The sequence below is a fragment of the Anolis sagrei genome, chromosome 5 (assembly GCF_037176765.1).
Source record: "Anolis sagrei isolate rAnoSag1 chromosome 5, rAnoSag1.mat, whole genome shotgun sequence".
Lineage (NCBI taxonomy): Eukaryota > Metazoa > Chordata > Lepidosauria > Squamata > Dactyloidae > Anolis > Anolis sagrei.
This window is the reverse complement of record NC_090025.1, coordinates 60,232,681-60,255,056: the sequence shown is the minus strand read 5'-3', so window position 1 is coordinate 60,255,056 and position 22,376 is coordinate 60,232,681. Positions and strand designations below refer to the sequence as shown.

Below are 22,376 nucleotides of genomic sequence, written 5' to 3'. Positions count from 1 at the left end.
ATCTCTTGCAAGTTTTACTTTCAGGTGCACAGAAAGCTTTCTTTCAGTCCAACCACCATCACAGGCTCACATGGTGAGGACATTAGAAAAGAATCTTATAAAAATATTTGGGACCCAAATTTTGTACTGTAAATGATTTTGTGACAACATGTTGTATGTGCATCATCCGAAAACTCCAACAACTCAGAGTTACTTACTAAGTAATGGAGGCAGCCAGTTCACATTGACTTCACAGTGGGAATCCAGGAAGGTCAAGACTTCGCCTTTAGCTATCGAGGCTCCAAGGAGTCTGGTGCGAATGAGCCCTTCTCGCTTCTTGGTGCGCACAATTCTCACTTTGACAAAACGGGCCATATATTCTTCCAGCTTCTCTTTCAAGTGTTCTGTGAAGACACACAGGAGAACATGGGCACATAAGAGCTGACCTGAGAACAGATAACACTATACATCACATATATGCCACTGTGTAACCTTCAAAACTGTCTTGTTCATTTACAGCTCATTATTTTACCACCCATTTCTGAGATGCTTCATAAATTGCAAATGTTCTTTGTCTAAACACACAAAGGAAACCACTGACATTTTAGACCTTTTCGTGGCACATCTGTAATTGGCAAATTTCCATCCGTCATAGAATCACAGTCAAAATCACTGCAGGATTTTCATCGACCCTCCAGTTACCAACCAGATGAATGTTCTGACATATGGTTTTGTAAATGATGCCCTTTCTGAACAGGCTTCCTGATCTTATTAATGATGCAAAAAGATGCATGGATTTTTTTAAAAAAACAGCCCAATGAACTGTGAAGTCAGCATAACCAAAGGGCAGCAAGAGAGAATCAGCTTTAGATCAACTTCAGCAACTGGACACCACTTTGCAGCAAATGAACAGTAGGTAAGGTTTTGCTAATAAAAAGAATCTAGTTTTTTCTCGTTCGATCTGTATGTGTTTGCATCAGAAGAGAGTGCCTTTGAAAGCATTCCTCCCATTGTAGTGCAGCATAAACAACAGAATTCTATTGCTGCCTCCAGTTCTGCCCTTTGCTAAAACAACTTCACTGAGTGCACCAGCAGCAAGAAAAATATCATACTGCCTTTGATGAAGCACTTTGCCTGATCAAACCCGAGTGTGTGCAAACATGTTCAAGTATTCCCAGTCACTAAGGGTCAAACTAGCCCTGAAGTTAATTGCATGAATATAGTTTACATCACCATTTGGGGTCATATAAATAGCAACCTCAAGAGGATGGCGAAAGGGAATTTTAACTCTTTCTTGTCCTTACACTTTGCTGTTTGTTTCTTTTATATTGGTCATTGACCAAAATAAAATTTGTTGTTGTGCTTGTTCTGCCTTGATTCTGACAAAATCCACTCTTCTTGAACTCCTATTTGCATTTCAAGGGACTGTCCCTTTGGTACCAAAACAGAGTTCCCATGAAACTAAAGAGGAACTTTTGACAGAGACATGGTAGAGAGAGAGTGAAAACTCCCTGATCTTATCCCTCATGCTCTGAATGCTGCTCTGATTTTCTCAAGGCTGCTATTTACATAAACATGAGCACCCAGACAATGTAGTTTGGCCCTAAGTGTTTGCCTAAATAACAACAATTCACCTGATCACCCAATAATAACCATATTTCACCCCAAAGACCAGACTAATCCCCTTATCACAATGGGGATTTAATGCAGGCAGCCCCAAACTTATGGCATGTGCAGAATTCTGGGAAATGTAATTTGGGAAGGCAAGGGCCTCTGCAGTAAAATATTCACAAGATCCCACCCTAAACTACATTTCCCAGAATTCTGCATGTTCCAGAATAATGGGGGTGCTCTTGTTAAAACCTCAGTGTGATAACGTGATTTATGTCACCAGGCTCAATTGTATGGTTTTGTTTGATAAAGAAGCAAGACCCAAATAACAATGGTAATCATATCTGCAGTTTTACTTATCCACTTAGGGAAAAATGAACTCTCTATGAATTTGCTTGGTCCTCTAGGAAGTTCTATTGTATGTTTTTCTCAAAAGTTATTCGAAAGCCGCATTGGAATATTTAGGAAATTCCTAGAGGGGATCTTCTAATACAACTGTGTGGCATACTGGGACCATAAGCCACTGAATTTAATGACATTCAGTTATATTTTCAGTTTCAGGTAATTATACAGGCTGGGAAAATATTCCCCATGGATACAAATATCTAACTGTAATTGATACTCAGATCATGATCTTCTAAAGAATGAACTGAGTCTCAATTTGTCCTTTCTTTCCGTTGCAATTTAGTTAACAAAAACCAAGAATGTAGGCATCAACCATATCTTTGATGTCAAGTCTAATTTGCCCCTTCTATGGAAGGCTATGTCACCATTGAGAGTCAGTCACAAGAATATCTCTCACCATGCAACCTTGTTCAAACTTAGTACAACAATTGCATACTTAACAGGGTGCATTGTGTTAATCTTAAAAATCACAGCAGGGCAAAAGGCAGGCAGCAAAGAAACAAATGCACAAAACCAAGCCTGATCCAATAGTTTTCCATCTTAACATAAATGCCAGGGGCATTTATACAAAATGGAAGGAAATTATTTCAGTATGTCATGTGAGACATTTATTTATGTCAGACTAATAACTTTTTTTGTCACTGCATTCTCTAATGCAACAGCAACAGCGACAACAAATCTATAAGCCCTTGGGGGACAATAACAGATCTGCTGTTCAGGAAAATGCTGTAAGGTACCCTGAGCTCATGTTATTCATATGTAGCAATCAGTCAACATGCATATACAGGCAGCTATTCAATTGTAAGCCTGTATAGTTATTCTCTGCCTCCTACTTGTGATTTTTTATAATAAATTTCCACATCCCAATGAAGCCTTCCACAGGATTCAGAATGTCTTACTCACAACCTGGAACTCCCGCAGAAGAGCAATTTCTCTCAATTTAGTCAACTAACAGACTGAACTAATAAAAACTCTCATCAAATATTACCTATCCAGTTTCTTGAACATGGGAGCAAGATAGCACCTAGCTTTGTATGTGTATGTGCCTTCAAGTTGCCAGTTGAGTTATGGCAGTCCTATAGATTTCATAGAGCTTTCTTAGGGAAGGAATACACAGAGATAATTTTGTGAGTTCCTTCCTCTGAAATATAGCCTACGGAACTTGTGTATCCATTGATAGTCTTTCAAGGTACTCATGAGAGATGGCCTTACAACTGTGCTTCTCAACCTTGGGTCCCCAGATGTTTTTGGCCTACAACTCCCAGAAATCCTAGTCAGTTAGGATTTCTGGGAATTGTAGGCCAAAAACATCTGGAGACCCCAGGTTGAGAACCACTGCCTTACAAGATCAGACAGGTTCTAGTGCCTTTAGGTATGTAGACCATACCTAGTTTTTATCCTAGTCCTCCCTTCTTTTTTTATGTGGAAAACACCATGTGTGAAGAGGAAAGGGCCTTTGAATCCCTAGCGCGAAATCAAGAGACTAAACACAAGATGTGTAGAAATAATGGGACATTTATTGACCTAATTAGAAAACTGGTAATTGAGCTAAGTAACTAGTTGTGGGGGGGGGGCACTGCAATGTGGGTATAGGCACGAGGCGAGATATCATTCTCAGACTATCTGCCAAGCCAACATCTGGGCGAAGTACCTGACTCCAGGGGCACTTCACATTGATGGTTTACTATCCCGGTCGGTCATTAATGGAAGGCCATCCCTGGTGACCTCCTGCCAAGCTGTATATCCAATAGGAGAGAGCTAACCCCCCCCCCCCAAGTAAGCCCTAAAGGAGAGATTTTGGGGAACCACCAAAGCCACAAAACTTATAGAGGTTGACGCAAAAGTCCCCCTTCACCCTAAAATGGAGGGATGCCAGTGTATGCTGATCCATGTCTGATCCAGGTAGCAGTATGCGTCCTCCTCCCTGCACTGCCGAAGGCCAAATACAGAGGGGAGGGGCTAAAATCAGGAAGTCCCCTTTGCAGACTGGCAGCAATGCCAGTCTAAGAGATCCCTGGTCTTTTTGACGGGGGGACTCAAATGCTCCTCTCTGGCCATATGGAGATGATCCAAAAAACAGTTTTCAAGGGTTCTTGCTAACAATGTGTTTTCTTCCTTTCCACAAGGTGAAATCAAAACAGACGGGAGGGATGCTAAGTGCCTCTCCGCTGTTCTTTTTCTACATTGAAGAAACCAGGAGGAATAACTTCTGGGGAGGATTAACATATGAATGAAACTTCAGTCTTTCATATGAAGCTTTCTATTTTTTACTGCGAAATAAGAGGAGGACAAGAGGAGCTGGTCTCAACTTGGGTGGATCACATCATGACTGGTAGTGGATTAGAGAGGCATGAGCTTCTGCTTTATCTGAAATGTTCCAGGATGGCACCATCACATCTTCAGATATTTTTATGAATTACAGTTTGATTCGCTTTGTGTCTCTGTTTATGTGTTTTCTTTTTGTCAGGGAGTCTGACATTTCTCTGCTAAACATACATCTCACAGATTTATAATTATCATTTTTTTCTGGGCAGAAGAAATCACCGTTCAGCTAGCTTGTTGTCCATCTTGTTAAGTGGTTGCATGAAAATGTCCTTAGCCATCATGAAGAGGCATACATCCCAAACTTGCAAATGTTAGTGTTCCAATAAAGCTGCGACCTCCATGTCAAGAGGAGGCCATATGATAGCTGGAAGATAATACATCCCAGACTATTCATTATCAGTGGAATCTATTCAGGAAAGCCTGACACGACAATACAATATTCTTCTAGAATGGTTTCATTTGTATGCCAGGTTATTGCATAAATTTCATTGCAGGCTAGAAAGTGGGAGGTGGAATCAGGCAGTATTTAATTATCATTATTTTCCTTTTTCAATAAATGGTGCATCTTGAAATGCAGAGGAATGCCCTTGTTGAGTGAAAACTAAAGAGATGGTTTTTAATTTCAGATTTAAAAAGAAAATATCTCATTCATTTCATTACATTGTTTATTAAATAATGTAATAAATCATGTGGCTGATGCATGCCAGGCATCTGCCAGGCTATGGGTTGGCACCAAAAATGACAAATAAAGAGTTATGCAGGAGCAGGAGTTTTATAGGTTGTCACTCGTATGACAAGCAATGATAAAGGACAGCATTATGGCCTCTCTACTGATAGTCTGTAAACAAATTTCCCACTGTAATTTTTGTGTGTGGTTCTCTTAATCTTCATTTAAAGCCAGAAAGAATTTACAGGGGGAAAAATAGCAAAGAGGCAGGGATTGCTCCTCCCTCCTGATATTTACATACACTGTCCAAGCAAAATCTTTGGATGCTTTATTCAGTCTAGATGCACTTACATAAAAAAATGTTAACCTTCTTGATCATTTTTAAAGAGTTGCCAGTTTTTCACCCAGGTAGTTTTATGTCCACTGACCAATGTATGGCCAAAGGAAAATGCAGCATGAAAAGATGACAAGAGTGACACGAGCTGAATTTCTGACAGCTACAAAGCCCCAGGGGTCTAAAACAAAAACCAAAAGCAAATAGCACTTATGTCTGAAATGTCTCTGATACAACCATATATATGAATTAGTAGGTCGGTGAGAAGAACTTATAATGACATGAAAAAGTAGATCAGGAGTGACAGGGGAAACCAAACATAACTAGGGTGTGACCTTCCAAGGAATTGAAATTCATCAGACTTCCAACTCTAGGCTGAAAACAACACCAGCTATTTTACAATCCAGATGTGAAAACAAAACAATAACAATAACAAGAGGTGATGTATCTGGTTGCACTGAGATTGGTGAATTGTTGAGGTCAAGCCAAAATGGATGTTTAGGCAAAATGCATCATAAGAGTAGCAGAGGAAAACAACTTGCTAACAGAGTTCCTTCATCCACACACATTCATGCCACCAACAATACATTCCTTTTGTGGTTCTTAGTCATGCTGCCTTGTCAAACCGATTTTTAAACTGGAAGCTGTATTCGAGTTCTCTTTTGTACATAATCCGGAAATCTTGCTTCTGCATAAAAGAATGAACTATCTTTTTCCTTCCTTAGTGGGCAAGATGTTAAGAGTTTTGTGCAAGTTTTCAAAGAGAAAGTTTGCATTGGTGGATATTTTTTGGTGTAAAGGATGTGAACAATTTATACACAAACTATGACTGATCTTTCCTTGTTGCAGGGACTTCTGAAAAGCAGAGAACTTTTCATCTTTCGGATCACTCAGCCCATCTTTCTGTGCCTGCTGTGCGTATATGCTTTGCTTAGCAAAGGGGAACGAAACTCACCTTGCATACGGGCTTTCTCCCCCAAATTACAAAGACCTTGACTGGGGGAAAAAAGCCCTTACCTTCCCAGGAGACTCAAAATAAAAACAAAAAAACCTTGCAGCCACAATTGTCTTACTGGAGATGAAAAGTCTTGCAGGAGTTATTGATTTCTCAACAAGGTGTCTCAACATGAAAGAGAAATCTGGCCAATATCTCTTCTTTGTGAGCACAACATTACTTGTGCCCATAGAACGACACTACTGAACTGCAGGTCTTATTATTTTTTAGCATTCAGTACTCAAATGAAAGATTTAATGTTCAACGCCAGAAAGGAAATGTACAAGAAATGTTAAAGCTTACATACATAGAGTTATAGTAAAGCAAAGGTTGTCAGTGGTCTCATTGTCGAAAGTGTTATGGATCTACTCTTGGTTTTACTCCATACTTTAAAGGAGCAGTTCAAGATGCTGCTGGAGCCCCAGGTGGTGCAGTGAGTTGCTGAACTTGCTAACCGAAAAGTCGCAGGTTCAAATCTGGGGAGGGGCGTGAGCTCCTGCTGTTAGCCCCAGCTTCTGCCAACCTAGCAGTTGGAAAACATGCAAATGTGACTAGATGAATAGGTACCGTTCCGGCAGGAAGGTAACAGTGCTCCATGCAGAGATGCCGGCCACACGACCTTGGAGGAATCTATGGACAACGCCAGCTCTTCGGCTTAGAAATGGAGATGAGCACCAACCCCCAGAGTCATAGACACCTCCAAGGCCATGTTGTCGGTGTGTCTGCACCGTTACCTTCTCATTGGAGCAGTATCTATTGGTGAACTCACATTTGCATGTTTTTCAAACTGCTAGGTTGGCAGAAGCTGGTGCTAAAAGTGGGAGCTCATGCTGCTCCCCGGATTTGAATCTGTGACCCTTTGATCGGCAAGTTCAGCACCTAAGCAGTTTAACCCACTGCATCACCGGGGGCTCCTGTAAAATAAGAGTGAGTTTAAACTTTACTTTAAAAGTTTTTATGCCACTTGTTTCTCAATCCTATATCTACATATTTTTTTACAGAAGGTCAAAGATCAGTGTAATTAAATGGCAAAACTTTCCTGTAACAATACAGATAATTAATTACTGGAGGAGGGGGGGAGGGGGAGTTCTGGAATAAATAGGAATATAGTGTATAGATTCGGGGAAGTTATGCTACCCCTCTATTTTGCCTTGGTCAGACTATATTTGGAATATTGTGACTAATTCTAGTCACCACAATTTAAGGGAGATGTTGACAAGCTGGAATGTGTCCAGAGGAGGGCGACTAAAATGATCAAGGGTCTCGAGAACAAGCCTTATGAAGAGCAGCTTAAAGAGCTGGACATGTTTGGCCTTCAGAAGAGAAGGCTGAAAGGAGACATGATGGCCATGTATAAATATGTGAGGGGAAGTCATGGGAAGGAGGGAGCAAGCTTGGTTTCTGCTGCCCTGGAGACTAGGACATGAAACAATGGCTTCAAACTGCAGGAAAGGAGATTCCACCTGAACATGAGGAAGAATGTTCTAATTGTGAGAGCTTTTCAGTAATGGAACTCTCTGCCTCGGAGTGTGGTGGAGGCTCCTTCTTTGGAGGCTTTTAAACAGAGGCTGGATGGCCATTTGTCGGGGGTGCTTTGAATGTGATTTTTGGCAGTGGGTTGGACTGGACGGCCCACAAGGTCTCATCAAACTCTATGATTCTATGAATTACACAGGATATTACTTTTTGAAAAAAAGCAACTTAACTCAACCTGAGTGCATCTACACTGTAGAATTCATGCAACTTGACACTACTTTAAATGTCAATGGTCAATATTGTGGAATCCCAGAAGGTGTGATTTTACAAGGTCTTTAGCCTTCTCTGCCAAAGAGTGTTAGTGCCTCATTAAACTACCATCACCTCAATTTCATAGCATTCAGCCATGACAGTTAAAATGGAACCAAAATGCATCAATTCTACCATGTAGATTCACCCCTTGTTTATTTTCTGCACATCTGCACAGAAGGAAAAGTGAAAGGATATTTTTCAAGCATTTGAAGGTCTATGACTTGGCGAGTCACACTGGTTTGAGTCTTAAATAGCTTGAAATGAGGTTATTTTACAGACTCCTTTTGCTAATATAAACTTGGCCATGCTCTAAGAACAATTTCAAAGGCTCTGTTTGTAAAAAAAATAAAAATCCCTCCCTTTTTAAATAGGGAACCACATTTGTAGAACTCCAGTCTAGAAGCTCTCCATGTGGACTCACCAACACAAGTTTTAAATGCACTATACAAATATTTCAGGTTAAATAATTTCATAGAGTATATGGTTCTACTGGCTGGAAATTTTAAAATTGTTTTACTCTGTTTATAATGCTATGTCACTAGTCTGTACATTATTGGACATTTCTTTTAAATAAAATGTGATATTGTATTTTAATCTTCCTTTATATAGTCCTCCATTTGAAAGTTGTGCTGTCGTGTCTGGGGGCTATAACTCTAATCTAGATCTATGGAACGAGTGGATGATGCAACGAGAAAATGATTTTAGTAATGAGACGCCGAGGACTTGTGTTTTATGGCTTTTATGGCTTTTATTGCTTTTATATGGTCTATATTATATGTTAATGTTTTTAATTATAATTTATGTTGTTGGTGACATTGATTACCGATTATAAACCGCCTTGAGTTGCCTTCAGGCTGAGAGAAGAGGTATATAAGTATGGCAAATAAATAAATAAATAAATAAATAAATAAATAAATAAGAGTTGATCTATTTTTAGAAGAAAGGAACTAAACTGAAATAGGATTGAACATAAATATACCTTTAGAATGCTGTATATTGTGATGACTTTGGACAATTTATTCAAGGCTTGGGAATTTCTCCTGGCTTGATTCCAGCATGGAGAATGAATGCCAAAAATATATGACATGAAAAACAGAGAGTAGGACGAAAGTAATGCTGGTATTAGTAACACAGTGCTATTGCAAGATAATAAGGGAGTAACAATCCTCCTTTTGTAGTTGTAATTTTGGAGAGCTAACGAAAAACATTTACTTGTTGCCTTTTCTCATTATGTTTTGGAGGCAAAATGTTTTGGGGTACATTTTGTGGTGTGTTCCCCCCTCCCCACAAATGTTAGGGTGCTCTGTTGCTTTTCTATATATCAAAAAGAGAGCGGAAAACTAATGGAAAAGTAAAGCACAATGCAATGAGTAATAGTAAAAAACAGCAAGAAAAAGCAACTAATGAGTAAGGCTATTACCACACACAAATATTTCTAAACACTTCAAAAACATTAAGGAAACGAAGTACAATGGAGCCCATCACAAGATGCAGGGAGACTTTCCCCTTGCATTCATCAGGCTTCATTAGGGAAGTGTTTTAAAAGTGTGCAGAAAGTATGTGTGAGTGTGTGTGTTGGGGGGGGGGGGGGAGAACATGGGCAGAAAACATTTTTTAGCTCAGGAATTGTTATGAAACAGAAGAAAATAGCATAAAACATGTGGGTGGGATCTGTCAGATTCCCTGCATTGAATTGATTTGGTGGTGTGGAGTTATGGGTGTTGCATTGTAGTCAGTGGTTTATGCTTCTCCACATTCACATTTTGTGTTCTCCCCTTTGTAGCCCCATTTCTTAAGGTTAGCTCGGCATCTCTTAGTGCCAGAGTACAGCCTGTTCAGCACTTTCCAAGTTGCCCAGTCTTCTGTGTGCCCAGGAGGGAGTTTCTCATCTGCTATCAGCTACAGATTGAAATTCTGGGTTTTAACCTGCCACGTTTAGATTCTCACTTTCTGAGGTGTTCCTGCAAGTATCTCTGTAGATCTTAGGAAGTTGGCGTGCTGGCTGATATCCGAACAAAGGATGGGCCGGAGATATCGATGCCTTGGTCCTTTCATTACAGGCTGGTACTTCCCAACATACCAGTGATGCCCCAGTAACCTCCCAAAATCCAGCTGCCTGATCCTTGCATGGCATTTTTTAAATTAAACGTATTCAGTAGAAATTGCGCGACTTCAGGAGATCAGTACTATGCTTTTGCTTGATTCTAACCTTGCTTGATTCTAATCTTTTGAAGTTGTACTTTTTCCTGCCTTCAAAAAATTGAGTTACCGATTCACAAAATACCTATTGAAAAGGAGAGCAGAAGAGCCCATGGGTAGGAAAGGGGTCTGCTTGCACTCACACATGTGATAAATCTGAAAATGGATAACTAAGGGAGACAAAGTAAGAAACAACACCATGTGATGGTTACTGATAAATGATACAATTAGTTTTTAATGCAATGAAACCAAACGACATGGTAATATGATGCTTTGCCTTCTCCATTCATGAGATGAGAGGCAACTTTTCAAGCTCTACAAAAACCTTTCTACTCTCAAAAACAAAGGTTTTGTTCTATGCTAAATCTTCTCAGGCTCCCAATAATTTTTTGATCACAAATTGGAGATGTGAACAGAAAAAGTTTCCTTGGGCCAGATAAACAATTCACTTTATAAATCGGGATAGGTTTGCTTCCTCTTATATAAATTAACTCCAGCAAAGGAGGGACCAAACTGCCAATATCCGCTGGATAATGGAGAAAGGCAGGGAGTTTCAGAAAAACATCTATTTCTGTTTTATTGACTATTCTAAAGCCTTTGACTGTGTGGATCATAATAAATTGTGGCAAGTTCTTAGTGGTATGGGCATACCAAATCACCTTGTCTCTCTCCTGAGGAATCTGCATAAGGACCGAGTAGCAACAGTAAGAACTGACCATGGAACAACAGACTGGTTCAAGATTGGGAAAGGCAATCACATCATGTAATGTGCGGGGCTTGACGAATGCAGGGCTGGGGTAAAAATTGCTGAAGAAACATTAACAACCTTAGATATGCAGATTACACCACTTTGATGGCCAAAAGGGAGGAGGAGCTGAGGAGCCTTCTAATCAAGGTGACAAAAGAAAGCCCAAAAGATGGGTTGCAGCTAAACATAAAAAAACAAACAAGATTATGGCAACAAGAATGATTGACAACTGGGAAATAGAGGGGAAAAAACGTGGAGGCAGTGACAGACTTTGTATTTCTAGGTGCCAAGATTACTGCAGACGCAGATTGCAGCCAGGAAATCAGGAGATGCTTATTTCTTGGGAGGAGAGCAATGTCCAATCTCGATAAAATAGTGAAGAGTAGAGGCATCACACTGACAATGAATTTATTTATTTATTTATTTACTTTATTTCTATACCGCTTTTCTCAGCCCTTAGGCAACTCAAAGCGGTTTACATAGTACAAATTATCACAAGACAGTATCATAGGCAATTAAAACACATTATACATAACAATCAATATCAATAAACAATCATTATGAAGATCAGCATAGTTAAAGCAATGGTATTCCCCATAGTCACCTAGGGATGTGAGAGCTAGACCATAGGGAAGGCTGAGCGAAGGAAGATAGATGCTTTTGAACCGTGGTGTTGGAGGAAAGTGCTGAGAGTGCCTTGGACCGCCAGAAGATCCAACCAGTCCATACTTCAGGAAATAAAGCCTGACTGCTCATTGGAGGGAAGGATAGTAGAGGCAAAGATGAAGTACCTTGGCCACGTGAGAAGTAAGGAAAGCTTAGAGAAGACAATTATGTTGGGGTAAATGAAAGGAAAAAGGAAGAGGGGCCGACCAAGGGCAAGGTGGATGGATGGCATCCTTGAAGTGACTCACTTGACCCTAAAGGAGCTGGGGGTGGTGACGGCTGACAGGGAGCTCTGGTGTGGGCTGGTCCATAAGGACAGAAGGGACTGAATGAATGAACAACAATATAAATTACAGACTTTCTGCAGAAAGTGCCTGCATCACTTTCCCACAAACTTTACTCCAAAGTAAAGAGAAATGTTGAGAAGGTATTTCAACTCCAGAGTGAATCAAATTGCTGTTAAGTGTCTGGAAGCATACTGCATAAAAAGAATTTAGAATACAAAATCCATATCTAAGTGCAAATTCTCAGGAGTTCAGACAGAAGATGAAAGCTATGAGTCAGTTCCAATGTAATTTTTCTTCCACTGTAGAATATTTTCAGAATAGATTTTGCATTCTGATTTATGCATGTATGTATTTAGGATAGTTTTAAAAAGTTCTGAGTGGCTAACACAAATGTTAAAAGTAGGAAGTTTTTAAAAATCTAAAACACATGATAAATAAATATACATCAAAGAACATTTTTTTATTGGAAGGAAATATTCTGTTCTAATCATGACAATATATTATAATCTATCAATTGGCTGATGTGTAACCATCTTGGAGACCTTGTAAATCTATTATTTGAACAACTCCCATTGGTCTTGCTGGCTGTCTTTGAATTATTATTAGTAGAACCAGAGACACATTTATTTACAAAAGAAAATCAGACTGTGACTCCTAATTTTCCTCTATAACTGTTCTTTTAGCACATTCAGTTTACATGAATCAGCTGACAACTGTTTGGCCAATGGAATAGGGCCTGCATAAATAGGAGTATGGTGTCTTGATCCAGGGTCAGACCACACCAGGAATACTGTGTCCAATTCTGGACACCACAATTAAAGGAAGATGTTGACAGGCTGGAATGTGTCCAGAGAAGGGTGACTAAAATGATCAAGGATCTGGAGGACAAGCCCTATGAGGAGCGGCTTAAAGAGTTGGGCATGTTTAACCTGCATAAGAGAAGGCTGAGAGCAGATATGATGACTATGTATATGGCACCGGGATTGTGGAGCAGCTGGCTGAGTGTCAGCTGCATTAAGATCACTCTGACCAAAAGGTAATGAGTTCGAAGCCAGCCCGGGCTGGAGTGGGTGTCCAGCCATTGTGTAGCCCGTTGTCGACCTTTGCAACCCGAAAGACAGTTGCATCTGTCAAGTAGGAAAATAAGGCACCACCTTGTGTGGGAGGCTAAATTTAACTAATTTATGAGGCCATAAAGAAAGAAGACTCCAGGGAATGTGGAATGCGGAAGAACTTCATCGGTGTCGTTGATGGACGATGAAAAGCAGCAGCTCCCCTGGCGGCCAGAAAAAAAGTTAAATAGCCTTTGTCTGTTAAATGTTGTTTGTCAACTGGCATTGAATGTTTGCCATATATGTGTTTACTGTAATCCGCCCTGAGTCCCCTGTGGGGTGAGAAGGGCGGAATATAAGAACTGTAAATAAATAAATAAATAAATAAAATGTATAAATATGTGAAGGGAAGTCATAGGGAGGAGGGAACAAGCTTGTTTTTTTGCTGCCCTGGAGACTAGGATGCGGAACAATGGCTTCAAACTGCAAGAAAGTAGATTCCACCTGAACATTAGAAAGAATCTCCTGACTGTGAGAGCTGTTCAGCAGTGGAACTCTCTGCCCCACAGTTTGGTGGAGGCTCCTTCTTTAGAGGCTTTTAAGCAGAGGCTGGATGGCCATCTGTTGGGGGTGCTTTGAATGCAATTTTCCTGCTTCTTGGCAGAATGGGGTTGGACTGAGTGGCCCATGAGGTGCTCTTCTGATGTGTGCGGTGGAGTATCCATTGGCCTGTATCGATTTGGTCAAGTATCCATTGGCTCTTCCAACTCTATGATTTTAATATATGTAAAATCTTGAACTATCTCACTGCCTTCACTGGATACTTTAAAATGATGTCAAGTTGTGGTCATTATTTTTGTTTTCTTAGTCTTAAATTGTAAATGTGCCTTTGTACTTTATTCCTTGCTGCACACCCAAAACAACTAAATAAAAATAACCTTGTACAAAACACTGTAAACTTCCTTGCCTACTTGTAGCTTAAGCAAAAGGTGCTACAACAGTACTAAAAAATCTAGCCTCTTTGGATACACAATAAAGCCTCTGCAAAGTATCTCAAATAACAACAACAAAGTATCTCATATTCTAGGCAGACAAATATGAGAAGAGGCAGTCCTTCAAAAATCCTGACCCGGATCTGTTCAGGGTTTTGGAAGTCCAAAGCAGCACTTGTACTGAACTAAGAAGCAGCCTGGAAGCCAACACAGTCTCAATTTTGGATCCCCAGATGTTTTAGACTCAAGGTCCCAGAGGTCTTTATTATTGGCCATGGCCCCATCTACACATGCATTATATGATCAATATATGATTATACACTGAGTGGACCTTCTGGGAGTTAAAAGTTTGAAATATTTGGATGATGATGATGATGATGATACCAAAGGGCTAATTGGACAAGAATCACCGTTCTAAAGCACACATCTAACGACAGTCTGATGCTGCATTTTGCACTAGATGAAGCATCTAACAGTTTTTGCGGACAGCCTCAGTGGACTACAAAGATCTAATCATGTAACTGCTTAGGTTCCAGCAAAATCAGCAAACTATTTTGATAACTGGATGAATTTATGGAATGGTGCAAAAGAACAGGGAAAATGTTTTAGTGAAAGGTTGGGTATATTCTAATGTTGTGTAAATCCAGGTCATAATCAACATAATAATGCTGATTTTCTCATGATTTTTTAAAAATAAAACTTTAAAGAGTTTTGCTTCAGATGGTTTGCGTGCTCCCTTTTTTTCTTTTCTTCTTGATGAACAGCACAATTTTCGGTTCCAAGAATTCCAGTGTAACATCTGCATAGCTCTTTGAAAATTTCAAAGCGATTCCCATGCATTATTTAGTTCAGGGTTGAGTAATACCTTTATCAGATCATGAAAATGTCACAAGCAGGGTGAGCTTTCACATTCTTATAGGACTGTTCATCAGGTGTGATGACACAAAGATCAGGGGATAGGGGGAAAAAAAACTCAGAAAGGAACCAATCTGTATAGATGGCCTAACTTTCTTCATCTCTAAGTATTCAGTCTCCACCTTTTGTCTGCGGAGAGAATGGTTACATAATTCCATGAACAGTAGCCAGTTCATCAAGCCTTGTTTTCTTATCTCTTAATTTTTGTATGATTCTTGTCTGATGAAAAATTTCAGAAAAATATGCTGAAATTCATCACACATGTAATATTTGAATGATCCAAAAAAGTTACTCCTGAATATTATTTTTTCCTGCACTCATGCATCATACAGCTACATTTTGTTTCCTGTGTATTGGTTCTATATCTCTATCCATCCATCTATATGTGTGTGTGTGTGTTAGGGGTGTGCAAAATTTCATTTTTAATTCTTTTTTTTTGGATCAAATTTGTTAGATTTGTGCATAAATCTAACAAATCTAACATGCAGGAAAGGTGATGGTGGTGGGGAATTTAGAAATCAATTTATTTAAGGTTCTGTAACATTTGGATGCTGTTGGAGTTCAGCCTGTGTTTGTGTTTCAGGATCACGGTGCTTCTGATGTGGGAAATGATAGCACTGAGGCTCAAGATGGAGATGGTTTGGTCAATGATATTAATACCAGTTCAAAGGGTAGTTTCTCATGAGAATGTTCCTACAGGGCAGAGGGATGATAGTTTACTCCCTGACCCAGTGAGCTTCCAAGATTTGGGGTTTGAAAACAACTTGATACCTGGAGGAATTAATGAGCAGCAAGATAATGAGCTCATAGATAGATGGCTGGAGTTTAGCCAAAATAGACAGCTTAGTCAAGGTTTCCGCTGATCTTCTAGGCTTCGAGAGGTAACGGCGAGGAGCGAGAGTCGAGGAAAGTGAAACCAGTTTCTGAGTGCTGAGATATAAAGTTTGCACCACTGAAAAAACTTGTTAGATGAAGCATTGTTTCAGAAACCTAGTTCTTGTTATATGGAAGCCTTGCATGGAAGATTCATGTTAAGGATATTTGTTCATGGCCGGACTTCTTTGTCTTTTTGGATTTGATTACAAAAGTCTGGATTTTGCCTTTGTATTTTGCTGAACCCTGCCTTGGATTACTTTGTTCCTGCTTATCTTTCTACCTTATTGGGACTTACCTGCTTTCTTTAAACATATATTTTTACCTGGTTGTTTTACTTAACTTCAATAAAAAAGGGATTGTTTTCCTATTCAACATGAGGCGTTTTAAAGTCAGAGGGTTTAAGCAACTTTGGTAAAGCCAAGAAAACATAAAGTGTTTTAAAAACGATTTTTTTCTTTGACGCCATAGTTGCCATAAGTAAAGGCACTGTTAATGGGCGGGAGTGTGAGGCCCCCTGCAGCAGAAAATGCAAAAGGCCCTGCCCTAAACTACCTTTCCCAGAATGCAGTGCTCAGATTCAGAAAGCCCCCATGGGTGGAACCAGCCATTTAGAGTCAGTCTAATAATAATAAATAAAATTATTGAATCTGCAAAGAGGACTAAAGTAAGTAAGTAATAATATAAATTTGCATTAAGTTGAAGTTATGTAGTTGTGTGTCATAAAGACAGACTTTCAAGGGGTCACTTTTTTGAGGGAGAAATTGTTTTTGACCAAACATTTAAAAATCCCCCCAAAATCTGTAGATGTGTGAATCTTTCTGAAGCTTCTGTGGATCATTGCCCTGATTATCTTGTGCATTGTACATAAAATTCAAGCAGATAGCTCTTATATTTTTTAATATTGTTTATCAAAACATTGAAAATTTTCCAAAATCTGTGAATAAGTGAAATGTTCTGAAATTTGGTGGGCTAACAGTGGTAAATGTGTTCTACCATTGTAGCAAGTTTTCTTCCAATAGCTTTAAAAATGAGGGAGAAAGGAGTCCCTGGAGTTTCCCCAATGATAGTAATTATGTGCAATTACTATAATGAAATAGTAACAAAATTTCATTACTCTCATTATTGGAATTAATTTTTCACTACTTATACTTCAGAAACAATTCAGAAATGAAATGCCAGGATCCCCAGTTTTTTAATGACTTTTGAACCATTTTTTATGAATCGCACATCCCTAGTTTGCATATACACATATACATACATACACACAGACAGACAGATAGATCAAATGCACAAGAAACAAAATGTACACACACACACACACAAAGCTGTAACACTTCACCCTGAGAAACTGAGCTTCAGGGTAGTGGAGAAATCAGACCGCTCTACTTCTCTAAAGCTTCTACCCAGGGACCCATTTACAGTACATAATTATAGTGCTATTATTCCACGTCCTATGTGGTTTGTAGTTTGGTGAAGCATTGAATGCTCTGACTGGGAATTCTAAAGCCTTCCCCACAAAACCCCCCCTTTAATCCCAATAATCCATGGTAATTAAGGTGGAGGCATAGCGCTATAATTGTGTGGTGTGAAGGGGCCCTTGGTTAATGACAGAGATAGTATTCAAACCAAAAAAATTCTGATTTCAGTTCAGCCCATTTGCCACCGCAGCACAGTCCAGTACATTTTATTCTGCTCCAGTCCATGGGTTTCAAGCTCAAGATTAAATGTACACATAGATACATGAAACCTATTTCTTCAAGTGCCAGCAAGACTACAAAGTGCAGGAAGGGTGAAAAGGGACACACTCTTAACACTTTTTGATTTTGATATTTCCACTTGGATAGAATGTCAGAAAAGTGCTTCAGGGCTTCTATGTGGGCTGCAGGTCATCTATTTTGCACCTCAGGGCTAATATATGGTAACAAGCAAGAATATAGAATAAGAAAATATTAACAAATAGGATATGTGGCTGTTCCCGGAGGTGTTTTTACTGAGAAGAATTATACAGCATAAACTGGCTCATAAATTATTTCCCATTGCCATGCTCCAAACTGACCTATCCATTATATAGGTAGCTCTTTTCCAAGTTATCTCTGCCTGTAGAGCTAACGAAACAATTGTATAATAACCAATAAAAAAGGGGGAAAGCATGATTTTCTTTGATAGGGAAAAATGCTTGGTAAATGTCATACACTCATTATCTGATCGCTGTTAACAAGAAATCTAAATGGCATCCAAATGACATAATTAATTGTAACATTTTCAAATTATTCCTGACAATAACATGTCATCCATAGCAAGAAATACATATTTATGACTTTGTGAAAACAAACTCACTCAGATTTTGCAAGCTTCACTGTGCCTGAAACCCCCTGTGACATACTTCAACCCTTCCACACCAGTACCTTCGGTCGCTAGCCTTCCTTTCGGCTTTGAGCTAGCTGTGTCATCACATCTGGGGCTAGTTAAACTTATCCTCTGCTCCTCCCCAGTAGCATTTTGGCCATCTTCCGACCTGGGAGTCCCATCTTCCAATTGCATACCGACATATCTCTGGTTGTACTGGTCCATTTAGTTTTCTTGGCAAGGATACTGGGGTGGTTTGCCATTGCCTTCCCCAGGGATCACGCTTGGTCTGACCTCTCTGCCACGACCGTCCCGTCTTGGGTGGCCATTCACGGTTTCGCTCATGACATCATTGAGGTGCTCAAGCTCCAGCGCCACAACAAGGCGGTGATCCTTTGCTGGACCTGATGTTGCTGTACCTGATGCCATTTCCAAGTGGCGAATATTCATAAACCCTTCTGTTTCAATTTTATCCACATCAAACTCCGTTTTTCATTGTCTAATAAGAAAATGAACAGATGGTGCAAAGATCTGGGTCTAAATACTATCATCAGCCATGGAAATTATGATTTTATGGCTTTTTAAATGCTTGATGCATTACTTTTTAGAACCTGGAGAAAAAGGAATTGCAACAAAAGTTTAACTGTCAAAGTAGTATGGGACAGGAGAACAAAGAAACTGAAACTGGAAAAATTAAACTGCTTTCAATAGTCACAATGAAGATGCAGTTGCTCCTTAAAATAGTTACTGCGACATGATATAAAAGCTATATATCACTTTGATATTTGAAACCTTTCCCATTACTTTTTCTAAACTAGTCTGTCCTTTTCATAAAAATCTTGAGGGAAATAGAGGGGCTGACTTGCAAATTAAATAACCATATTTACTTGAGTCTAATGCACCATCAGTCTTGAAAACCCTGAAACCAAAAAAGTATATGTTGCCTAATGTAATGCAAAGAGGCAAAAAGTGCACTCCTTGTAATTTGGCCAAGAAAAGTGCATACCATTGTTGCTGCCTGCTTAGAATTCATTATTTAAAGACAAAAGTGTTAGAACACCAAAGCTTCCAGCAATGGAAAAAAAGACTCCAGGGTGCAATCCATTTTAATTGCCTTGTTTCAATGCTATGGAATCCTGTGGTTTGATAATGTTTTGAGACATCTGTGCCAAAGAATTCTGGTGCCTCACCAAACTACAAATCCCAGGTTTGCATAGCATTGAGCCCTGACCATTTAATTAGAGATGACGTCCTCAAAGAAGAGCTCCCGGTGTAGCTCCTGAAGCAGCTTCTCCTTTTGCTTTGGTTCAGCAAAGTGTTGGATTCCTTATGTATCATGACAAATCCAACATGGGGCTTGGGGATCCTGTTGCTCCTGTCCTGCATTGCCCGACTTGCTCCTGACACAGGGGAGGTATCCACCACCCAACTTCTCCCAATTGTTGCCATGGTGGTGGCATATGGTGGTCCCTCTTCACTTTTGCCAAAGAGTCCTGCCAGAAGTAGATCTACATCATGGGATGGGATTTGACAGGTAGTATGAGATTGTATGATGCAAATCTAATGCATACTCCAATGGAAAGCTCATCTGGCTAAAAATAATAAGCTCTAAGTATGGTAGTCTACTGATAAGCCATTTTCATTTAGATATTAAAGAACAATAGACATTGATTAACAAGACTGCATTGAGTAGTTTGGTGTAATGAAATAGTTCCATAAGCAGAAGCCCCTTTTTGTACACGTTTAACCTATTCCAGGAGAGATGTTATAATAAATAAAATAAATACATGAACAACAGCAATACAATACAATAGATAGAAGCACAAATATCTCCAGCATGAATTCACTCTTCAGCCCTGCAGCTTCACTAAATCAAACAGTCTAATCAAAAGAATTTTTCCACAATTAGTCAATAATTCCACAATGTTGACAAGAACTTAAGTATCAGTAGATTTAAGAAATGACAAGAAGTTGGAAAGAGGGGAAAGAGGTATATCTGTCATTAGCATGCATCCACTGAGAAATATCACACTATGAACTACCACATGTTAAAAGATGTTTTCAGCCAAGTTGCATCTGAGGAAGCAGGCTTGGTCTACGAAAACTTATGCTATCAACTTCAAAATCCCAGTTAATTCCTGAGGTGATACAAGACTCCTTTCCATATTGATATTCCAGACTAGGAGCCCCCAGTGGCACAGTGGGTTAAAGGACTGAGCTGCTGAACTTGCTGATTGAAAGGTCGCAGGTTCAAAACCGGGGAGTGGCGTGAGCCACTGCTGTCAGTCCCAGCTTCTGCCAAACTAGCAGTTCGAAAACATGCAAATGTGAGTAGATCAATAGTACCGCTCCGGCAGAAAGGTAACAGCACTCCATGCAGTCATGCTGGCCACATGACCTTGGAGGTGTCTACAGACAATGCCGGCTCTTAGGCTTAGAAATGGAGATGAGCACTAACCCCAGAGTTGGACATGCCTGGACTTTACCTTTACCCTATTCCAGACTAATATGGCTTTATTTTTGAATTCTATTTGTGACTGAGAAATAGACTAAACACAAAACTCATGTCCACTCAGTACATTCATTTCAGTTAAGGCTCTGCAGCCTGGATAAATTTTACTCTTGGTAAAATCAAATTCTTCACACAGGAGCGCCGTTGCACAATTGGCTTTGAAGAAGCTCAGCGCATTTGGGGCAGCTGGAGGCTACACAAAGCAACTGTTCTATTTTGGTTCTCTTTGAGTGTGCAGCTTTTTAGTTTTCAAAACTGCTTGTTGGGGAATAACCCTGGACCGATACTTTCTAGCTTCCCTGGTATATAGCAAACATTGAAAATAACAATGCTAGGAGGACCATATTTCATCTCTCCATCAGTTTTGATGCTACCCTGTTTTTACAAAACTCCACAACCTTGGAACAAATGAGGCCCTTGGTTTTATCAGACAGCGGTCTATCAGGGATTTGCTTCATATTTATTTGGGAACTTTGTTTGCATGGAGATCCAGTAGTCTGATATGATGGATTCTCACTTGGAAAAAATGACAACCTCTCATTTAAAATAGGTTAGAAAGCATAGGAACAACAATAATAGCTTTCAAAATAGGTAAATGCACATACAGCCACCTTGTTACTAAGTTCTACATGTGCTATTGAGAATTAGAAAAACTACCCTGAAAATGTATATGCTAAACTGGAATATATACTGTTGCAAGAAATGATTCAGTCTCATTTCAGTAATAAATGTAAGCTTGCTGAAGAAAAAGAATGAGAAAAGGACTCTGTAGGCGTCTTACCGTATACTATGCAGCTGTGGACAAGTCTACATAGGGACCACCAAACGCAGCATTGCCCAAACATGAATCAAGGAACATGAAAGGCACTGAAGACTATTTCAACCAGAGAAGTCAGCCATAGCAGAGGATCTGATGAACCAACCTGGACACTGCATATTATTTGAGAACACAAAAATACTGGACCACTCCAACAACCACCATGTCAGACTACACAGAGAAGCCATGGAAAGCCATAAGCATGTAGACAATTTCAACAGAAAGGAAGAAACCATGAAAATGAACAAAATCTGGCTACCAAACTCTAAAATTCTAACAGTAAATAAAGAAGAAAACTCAAATACAGGGGAACTCCAGAGAAGAAATAAACAGGAAGAAGCTAATCACCTCTCAACAAATAATTCCCCCAGGTAGTAACAGGACACACCTAAAAACTTTCAGGCTATCAAATGCTAATCAAGGTGGCCAATTGAAAAATTCACACCTAACGTCAACAGACTAGAGTTCTTTCTCCCACCCTGGACTTTCCACAGATATACACACCCAATTTTCCTAGTTTCCAGCAGACCTCCAAACCTCTGAGGATGCCTGCCATAGATGCAGGTGAAACATCAGCAGAGAATGCTTCTAGAACATGGCCATACAGCCCAAAAAACCTACAACAACCCAAAGATAAAAGACATAACATTTTAGTCTTTTCTTCATTTCAGAATCTGTTCTGAGATACGCTTTTATTTGGTAGAGTTGCTGAGAATGGCAGCTATTCCTAAACAGAGAAGACATCATCACTGAACCAGCTGTGACAAAACCTCATTAAAGTGAATGGCCTCATCAGCCTTTAAGTAGTTTCGTATTTCTGATAGTCTTCTAAATATTTCACTGAAAGCATTTTGAAGACTGCA

The 22,376-nt window shown here is 39.6% G+C and overlaps 1 protein-coding gene across 3 annotated transcripts in view; it reads right to left on the bottom strand.

Moving 5' to 3' along the window:
• GALNTL6 (polypeptide N-acetylgalactosaminyltransferase like 6) overlaps window positions 1–22,376 on the bottom strand; it is a 616,387-nt gene that overhangs the window by 133,168 nt on the left and 460,843 nt on the right. For all 3 annotated transcript variants that reach the window (XM_060778709.2, XM_060778710.2, XM_067468722.1), the window contains one exon: window positions 198–383. In XM_060778709.2, coding sequence (XP_060634692.1) covers window positions 198–383 — 186 coding nt within the window. The remainder of the gene's footprint in view (window positions 1–197; window positions 384–22,376) is intronic.